We start from the raw sequence: 9,686 nt of genomic DNA on the forward strand, positions 1-9,686 counted from the left end.
TCCCAGAGAGAAAGGAGAAAGTGTCAGAAATGATGCGGGAGCATGAACTTCACCAGCTGTAGGCCTTGGGACGCCGACGCTCTAAAGACTGTGACCTGGATTACCGGATGGGAAGCAACAGACTTCCTCTCTCTCAGAACCCGAGAGTATTTTCAAAGTAGAAATTGCTATTCCTGATTCTCTAAAGAGTTTTGAAGAAACATTTTAAAGGGGGGAAGCATCAGGAGGCACGCTTCAGATAGAGATTTTCTTCTAAAGCGGTGGTTTGGACACTTGTTACAGCTTGGAAGCCCTGTGGTTTCCACACCCTGGGGTGGCCGTGAAGCGTGTAACATTTCTATGCTTTGCACTTGATCTTTGTTTCTTTCTTTTCTTTTTTTCCTTTCCTTTCCTTTCCTTTCTCTTCCTTCCTCCCTTCCTTCCTCCCTCCCTCCCTCCCTCCCTTCCTTCCTTTTTTCTCTTTTTTTCTTTTTGGTATTCTACTCTTTCTCTGCCTTCCTTTGGTTTTAATTGAACATTTTATAGGATTCCATTTTCTCTCCTCTCTTAGCACGTCAATTATACTTCTTTTTTTTAAGTAGTTGCCCCAGAGTTTGCAGTATACATTTACAACTAATAAAAGCCTGCTTTCAAGTACTACTGTACCACTTCGTAGGTGGTGCAGGTGCCTTAGATCAGAGCATGTCCTCTTGCTCCCTCCTGTCCCTTATCACTTTGCTGTCAGTTCATTTCACTTGTCCCTAAGCTATAATCACTGAATACATTCTTGCTATTATTATTTTAAACTGTTTTCTGTTAGGTCAATTAAGAATAAGAAAAATAAAACATTATTGCCCCTTCATTTATTCCTTCTTTAATGCTCTTCCCTTCTTTATGTAGATCCAAGTTTCTGACCTATTATCATTTTCCTTCTCTCTGAAGAACTTCTTTCATCATTTCTTGTAAGGTGGGTCTACTGGAGACAAATTCCCTCAATTTTTGTATGCCTTGTAAAGTCTTTATTTCTCCTTCACTTTTTTTTTTAAAGATTTTATTTATTTATTTATTTATTTATTTGAGAGAGAGAGAGAGAGAAAAACAGCATGAGAGGGGATAGGGTCCGCTGAGCCGGGAGCCCGATGCGGGACTCGATCCCGGGACTCTGGGATCATGACCTGAGCCGAAGGCAGTCGCTTAACCAACTGAGCCACCCAGGCGCCCTCTCCTTCACTTTTGAAGGGTAATTTCACCGTATACAGAATTCTAGGTTAGTGGTTTTATTCTTGCAACACTTCATATATTTCACTCCACTCTCCCCGGGCTTGCATGTTTTCAGAAAACAAACAGGGTTCTGGAGGGGAGGGGGGAGGGAGGATGGGTTAGCCTGGTGGTGGGTATTGAGGAGGGCACATTCTGCATGGAGCACTGGGTGTTATGCACAAACAATGAATCATGGAACACTTTATCTAAAACTAATGATGTAATGTATGGGGATTAACATAAGAAAAAAAAAAAAAAGAAGAGAAACCAAAGAGAGTTCTTATCTTGTTCCCCTGGCTTCTTTCAAGATTCTCTTTGTGACTTTGTGCAATTCAAATATAGTATGTCTAGGTGTAGATTTTATGGTATGCATCCTGCTTATGTTCTCTGAGTTTCCTAGATCAGTGGTTTGGTGTCTGTCATTAATTTTGGAAAATTTGCAGTCATTATGACTTCAAATGTTGCTTCCGTTCCTTATCTTTCTTCTTCCGGTATTTCCACTATGCACATGTAGCACCTTTTGTAAGTGTCCCAAGTTCTTGGATATTCTGTTATTTTCCACTTTTTTTTTCTCTTTGCATTTCAGTTTTGGAATTTTCTATTGACCTTTCTTCAGGCTCACTGATTCTTTCCGTAGCTATGTCTAGTCTGTTGGGAAGCCCATCAAAGGCATTCTTCATTTACATTACAATGTTTTTAGTTTCTAGTATTTCATTTAGATTTTATCTTAGAACTTCCATCTTTGCTTATATGACCCATCTGCTCTGACATCCAGTTTTTTAGTAGATCTCTTAACATAATCATTTTACATTTCTGGTCTGATAATTTCAAAATCTCTGCCATATCTGAGTCTGGTTCAGAGGCTTGCTTTATCTTTTCAGACTGTTTTTTTTTTGTTGTTGTTGTTTCCTTGTCTTTTAGCATGCTTTGTAATATTTTATAGAAAACAAGACATGATAAAAGGAACTGAGGTTATATGGGCCTTTAGTGTGAGGTTTTATGTTTATCTGGCTAGGCATTAGGCTATATTTACTGTTTGCTGTGGCTGTGGGGTTATAGGCTGAAATTTCCCATATGTCCTTGTTTTTGTCTCCTCTGTTGTTTTGGGTTTTCCTGGAGACTCCTTAATAGGTCCTGAGGCTTGCAGTTCTTTTAGCTGCAATCACAGTTATTACACCAGAACCCTGTTGATGTGGTAAAGTGTAGGAGGAGGGGAAGTGTTTTACATTCTGATGGTTATATGTCAGTCTTCCGGTGAGACTGAGTTCAGTATTTCCCTTCCCCCAGGTCATTTAGGCTTTAGTAAAACCCCAGTCCATTAGGATCTGGTAAAATAGTTTCTCTTGAGGGCAGGCCTTGTTAGGAAGAGAACTCTGGGTGTATTCCAAAATGTTTTCTTTACCACTCCCCCGACCAGAAGCAGAGGGGATTTTTTTCTCTGATCTTTACAGTGAAAACCTGGTGGAGCTACTGGAAGTAAAACCCAAGAATGTGGACTGCCCCCCCCCCCCCCCCCCCCCGCAAAGACAGGGCCCCTCTCAAGCTGGTCTGCCCTGAGCCTGGAGCAAGTCACCATTTACAACAAAGAATTTCTCCCAAAATTAACTCCAGCTGCCGGCTTCTGCTCCTGGTAAGCTCTGATTCTCTGTATCTGCCTGTCTTCCTCTCCAGCTTTAAGGGCAGCGGTTTGCCCTCTTACCACAGTTCTTTGAAGGATCCAAAGAGAATTGTTGATTTTCGGTTTGTTCAGCTTTTTTCTTGTTGAAGACAGTAGTGATGACTTCTAAGCTCTTTAACACGTTGGATGGGACCCTCGAGTTTGACACCAGTATTTCAAAATATTCTGTAGTCAGTTTTATTTTTAAGATAAAACTAAGAAAAGTTAAATTATTTACGTTTGTATTGTGTTATACATATATATATTAAATTGATGGCAATTTTTATATTATAAATATTTACATGCTCATTTTGGCCTACTCTCAAAGCATCCTCCAGCATGCGCTAGTCTCAACTTTTTAGCACTAGAGACAATTTCATTATATTAGCATGCTCAGGAAGTATCTTCCGACTGTGCTTCTACTGATTCTTCTTAACATCTCTTCATTCATCTCCTCCTTCTCCCAAGCCTATTGGATGACTGCCTTGTTCCAGATTCTTATCACCTTGAATCTGAGTCCTAATTAGTATCTCTCTCTTCTGCCTGACCATCCTCCAACTGTGCTCAGTGATTTTTTTATAAAATCATACCTTCTTATGACATTACTTTGCCTAAATCCTTCGTTAAGATGGTCAGTGGGGCACCTGGGTGGTTTAGTCGGTTAAGTGTCTGATTCTTGATTTTGGCTCAGGTCATGATCTCCTCATACTCAGTGGGGAGTCTGCTTGGGACTCTCTCCGTTTCCCTCTGCCCCTCCTCTCTCTCTAATAAATAAATAAATAAATAAATAAATAAATCTTTTAAAAAAAGATGACCTGTTAGTGATAGTTCTCTTTTTTTTTTTTTTTTTTTTTGAGAGAGAGAGAGACAGTGTGTGTGCAAGGAGGGGAGAAGGGCAGAAGGAGAGGGAGAGAGAGAATCTTAAGCAGGCTCTGACTCTGAGATCATGACCCAAGCCAAAATCAAGAGTTGGATGTTTAACCAACTGAGCCACCCAGGTGCCCCAAGAAATTCTTTACTTAGCATGACATATGTGTAAGTCCCTTCTGTCTTCTGATATAAATATTCAGATCAGGCATTTGTTTTTCTGGGAAGCTATCTTTGATATTCTTCTCTTACCCTAGACCACACCCCCCCCGCCAACAACTACAGAAATTATCACTCCCGCTTCTGTCTTACCACTCTGTGGCTGATTTATTCCTCTATAATAACCCTTGTCATATGGATTGTAATTTTTTGTTCACATGCCTGTTTCCCCAATAAAGCTGTTATTTGAACTTTCGTTCCCAGCACCTTCATAAAATATCTAGAAAATAGATGTTCATTAAATATTTGTTGAAAAAATGAAGGAAATGTCTCCACTGTAAAAATCACAGGAAGGTAAAAATCACTGCATATGTAAGAAAGGTTGATATAATGCCATTCACAAAAATTTGCCATTAGTATTTTTATAATGAAAATACATAATAATGTCACAATTTCATGGAAAGTATATAATCTTTGTTCTATCCATATCATTTTTCATATTTATGAAAATACACCTGTGTGTCATCATGTCTTTCAGAGAAGAAATTAGTGCTTATTAAATCACATTAAATCACTTAAGTTACTTAAGGCCTGGGTTTCTCAAACTTGACACTATTGACATTTTTGGCCAGCTAATTCTTTGTTGTGGAGGGCTATCTTGTGCAGTGTTGGATATTTCACAATATCCCTGGCCTCTATCCAGTGGAGGCCAGTAACACCTCCCCAGTTGTGACAACCCAAAATATTTCCAGACGTTGCCAAATCATACCTAGTTGAGAACACTGCTTTAGACTTTGGAACATTTTTATGTTTAATTTTTTGAGATCTCTACTTACAATGGAACCTTTAAATTCTAGTTCCCCAGCATATCCTTTTTAAAAAAGTATCATAGTACCTAGCCCCATAACACCACCAATAGTGCCTTCCAAGAAATGCCTTATTTGTTTTAGTGGTATCTATATTACATCCATTTGAATAATTTCTCTTTTTTTACATCATCTTTGGAAGTGTAATGCCTAAAGGAAATGCTCAGTCAATATTTGTTGAATTAATAAAACTTAAATTCCTTACTTACATTTAATGTAATATATATGTTAGGTAATCTTAAAAGTACCCTTAAATCTGACTTGGGTTTGTACAAATAAATAAATTAATTCTAATTGTGCTAACTTTATATCTGATGTGCTTCTTGATTTTATGAGTTGAGTTGAGTTCTCGTTAAAAAAAGCTTACTTTTGGAAGAGACTCAGGTTTTAAAACACACAAATTACCATGTATACTTTGTCAACTTTTACCCTCCAAAACATGGGAAAATTGATCTCATACTTTGTTTACATTATTGTTTGGGGTGAATAAACATATTTTGAAATAAAAATAATAGTGAAATAATCCAAAAGTAATTTGGCCAAGTGGGTCAGATTTCAGCTTGTATGTATTATTTTCTAATAAACAGATTTAGTATTAAAGGTATAATCTAATTCATGTTATTTCTTAAATGTGTATCTTTATCATTTGTCATATAATTGAAAATTACTTGACAGTACATTATCTGTGAATAATTGTGTTTTTTTCTTAATTGGCATACGCTTTAAAAAAATTTTTTTATTAACATATAATGTTATTTGTTTCAGCGGTACAGGTCTGTGATTCAACAGTCTTACACAATTCACAGTGCTCACCATAGTGCCTACCCTCCCCAATATCCATCACCCAGCCACCCCATCCCTCCCACACACCTCCACTCCAGCAACCCTCAGTCTGTTTCCTGAGATTAAGAGTCTCTTATGGTTTGTCTCCCTCTCCGGTTTCATCTTGTTTCATTCCCCACCCCCTTTCCCTATGATCCTCTCTCTTGTTTCTCAAGTTCCTCATATCAGTGAGATCATATGATACTTGTCTTTCTCTGATTGACTTATTTCGCTTAGCATAATACCCTCTAGTTACATCCACGTCATTGCAAATGGAAAGATTTCGGGGTTTTTTTTTTTGCTGCCTGCATAATATTCTATTCCATTGTGTATATATATACCACATCTTCTTTATCCATTCATCTGTTGAAGGACATCTAGGCTCTTTCCATAGTTTGGCTATTGTGGACATTGCTATAAACATTGGGCCGCACGTGCCCCTTCGGATCACTACATTTGTATCTTTGGGGTAAATACCCAGTAGTGCAATTGCTGGGTAATAGGGTAGCTCTATTTTCAACTTTTTGAGGAACCTCCATACTGTTATAAGTGTTATAGAAGACAAAATTATGGAAAATAGTGAAGCTGAAGAGAAGAAGAAAAATATTGGATCACAAAGGTAGGCTTAGGGAACTCAGTGACTCCATAAAGCATAATAACATTTGTATCATAGGAGTCCCAGAAGAAGAAGAGAGGGGAAAAGGGACAGGTTTATTTGAGCAAATTATAGTGGAAAACTTCCCTAATCTGGAGAAAGAAACAGACATCCAAATCTAGGAGGCACAGAGAAAGCACATCAAGATCAACAAAAGCAGGCCAACACCAAGATATATTGTAATAAAATTGGCAAAATACAGAGATGAGGAAAAAATCCTAAAAAATCCTAAAAGCAAGGGAAAAGAAATCCCTAACTTACAAGGGAAGACAAATAAGGTTAGCAGCAGACCTCTCCACAGAAACCTGGCAGGCCAGAAGAAAGTGGCATGATATAGTCAACATGCTGAATGGGAAAACTATGCAGCCAAGACTATTTTATCCAGCAAGGCTGTCATTCAGAGTAGAAGGTGAGATAAAGAGTTTCCCAGACAAACAAAAACTAAGGGAGTTTGTGACTATTAAACTAGACCTGCAAGAAATATTTAAGGGGACTCTTTAAGTGGGAAAGAAAGACCAAGAGCAACTATGACTAGAAAGGAACAGAGAAAATCTCCAGAAACAATGACTTAACAAGTAGTACAGTGACACTAAATTCATATATATCAATTATCACTCTGAATGTAAACGCACTAAATACTCCAACAAAAGACATAGAGTAGCGGAATGGATAGAAAAACAATCCTATCCATATGCTGCCTGAGTAAGAGACTAATTTTAGACCTAAAGACACCTGCAGGTTGAAAGTGAGGGAATGGAGAACCATCTATCATGCTAATGGACATTAAAAAAAAAAAAAAAAAAAGCCAGTGTAGCCATACTTATATCAGACAAACTAGATTTTAAACCAAAGATGGTAACAAGAGATGAAGAAGGGTACCATATCATAATAAAGGGGTCTATCCAACAAGAAGACCTAACAATTGTAAATATTTATGCCCCCAACTTGGGAGCACCCAAGTATATATAAATCAATTAATGAAAAACATAAGAAACTCATTGATAATAGCATAATAATAGTGGACCTTTAACACTCCACTCACAGCAACGGACAGATCATTTAAGCAGAAAACCGACAGGGAAATGATGGCTTTGAATGACACACTGGACCAAATGGACTTAACACACATATTCAGAACATTTCATCTTAAAGCAACAGAATACACATTCTTTTCAAGTGCACATGGAACATTCTCTGGAATAGATCACATACTGAGTCACAAATCAGGCCTCAACCAATACAAAAAGATTGAGAGCATACCATGCATATTTTCAGACCACAATGCTATGAAACTTGAAGTCAACCACAAGAAAAAATTTGGAAAGACCACAAATACATGGAGGTTAAAGAACATCCTACTAAAGAATGAATGGGTTCACCATTCTTCTTAAAGAAGAAATAAAACATACATGGAAGCAAGTGAAAATCAAAACATGATAGTCCAAAACCTTTGGGATGCAGCAAAGGCAGTTCTAAGAGGGAAGTATATTGCAATACAGGCCTACCTCAAGAAGCAAGAAAAGTCTCAAATACACAACTTAACCTTACACCTAAAGTAACTAGAAAAGGAACAGCAAATAAAGCCTAAAGCCAGCAGAAGAAGGGAAATAATAAAGATTAGAGCAGAAATAAATGATATTGGAAACAAAAAAACCCCAGTAGAACAGATCAATGAAACTAGGAGCTGGTTCTTTGAAAGAATTAATAAAACTGATAAAACCCTAGCCAGACTTATCAAAAAAAAAAAAAACCAAAAACCAAAAAAAAGCATGCATGCGAGAGAGAAAGGACCCAGATAAATAAAATCATGAGAGAGGATAGATCACAACCAATACCACAGAAATACAAATAATTATGAGAGAATATTATGAAAATTTATCTGCTAACAAATTGGGCAATCTGGAAAAAATGGACAAATTTCTAGAAACATTTAACTACCAAAACAAACAGGAAGAAATAGAAAATTTGAGCAGACCCATAACCAGCAAAGAACTTGAATCAGTAATAAAAAATTTCCCAACAAACAAAAGTCCAGGGCCAGATGTCTTTAACAAGAGAATTCTACCAAACATTGAAAGAAAGGTTTATATCTATTCTTCTCAAACTGTTCCAAAAAATAGAAATGGAAGGAAAACTATGAAGCCAGCATTACCTTGATTCCAAAACTAAAGACTCCACTAAAAAGGAGAAATAGAGGCCAATATCCCTGATGAACATGGATGCAAAAATTTTCAACAAGATACTAGCAAATCAAATCCAACAGTATATTAAAAGAATGATTCACCATGATCAAGTGGAATTTATTCCTGGACTGCAAGCATGGTTTAATATTCACAAATCAACCAATGTGATATACCACATTAATAAAAGAAAAGAACCATATGATCCTCTCAATAGATGCAGAAAAAGCATTTGACAAAGTACAGCATCCATTCTTGATAAAAATTCTCAACAAAGTAGGGCTAGAGGGAACATACTTCAAAATCATAAAGGTCATATATAAAAGACCCACAGCTAATATCATCCTCAATGGGGAAAAACAGAGTTTTTCCTCTATGGTCAGGAAAAAGATAGGGATGTCCAATCTCACCATTGTTATTTAACATACTACTGGAAGTCCTAGCCTCAGCAATCAGACAACAAAAAGAAATAAAAAGCATCCAAATCAGCAAGGAAGAAGTCAAACTTTCACTATATGCAGATGACATCATACTCTATGTAGAAAACCCAAAAGACTTCACCCAAATATTGCTAGAACTGAGACACAAATTCAGCAAATTTACAGGACACAAAATCAATGTACAGAAATCTGTTGCATCTCTATACACCAATAATGAAGTGGCAGAAAGACAAATCAAGGAATTTATCCAATTTACAGTTGCACCAAAAACTATAATTACTTAGGAATAAACCTAAACAAAGAGGTAAATGATCTGTATTCTGAAAACTATAGAACACTTATGAAAGAAATTAAAGATGGCACAAAGAAATGGATAAACATTCCATGCTCATGGACTGGAGGAACAAATATTGTTAAAATGTCTAAACTACTCAAAGCAATCTACACAATGTAATCCCTATCAAAATACTCCCAGCATTTTTCACAGAGCTAGAACAATCCTAAAATATGTATGGAACCACAAAAGACCCCAATAGCCAAAGCAACCTTGAGAAAGAAAAGCAAAGCTGGAGGCATCACAATTTCAGACTTCAAGATATTACAAAGCTGTAGTCATCAAGACAATATGGTACCAGCACAAAAACAGACACACAAATAAACAGAACCAACTGTTCTGAGAAAACTCAGAAATGGACCCACAACTCTATGGTCAACTAGTCTTTGACAAAGCAGGAAAGAATATCCAATGGAAAAAAGACAGTCTCTTCAACAAATGGTTTTGGGAAAATGGCAGCAACATGC

At 37.0% G+C, this 9,686-nt stretch overlaps 1 protein-coding gene across 2 annotated transcripts in view; it reads left to right on the plus strand.

Moving 5' to 3' along the window:
- Positions 1-4,178, plus strand: part of RGS22 (regulator of G protein signaling 22) — a 125,757-nt gene extending 121,579 nt beyond the window's left edge. For both annotated transcript variants that reach the window (XM_064588071.1, XM_064588067.1), the window contains one exon: positions 7-4,178. Coding sequence is in view for 1 of the 2 variants with exons in the window: in XM_064588067.1 (XP_064444137.1) it covers positions 7-62 (56 nt within the window). In the remaining variant the exon portion in view is untranslated. The remainder of the gene's footprint in view (positions 1-6) is intronic.
- Positions 4,179-9,686: the final 5,508 nt, after the last annotated feature.

This window comes from Mirounga angustirostris, unplaced genomic scaffold (assembly GCF_029215605.1).
Source record: "Mirounga angustirostris isolate CCGP_5_RB_7025 unplaced genomic scaffold, mMirAng1.0.hap1 SCAF_4, whole genome shotgun sequence".
NCBI classification, from domain to species: domain Eukaryota; kingdom Metazoa; phylum Chordata; class Mammalia; order Carnivora; family Phocidae; genus Mirounga; species Mirounga angustirostris.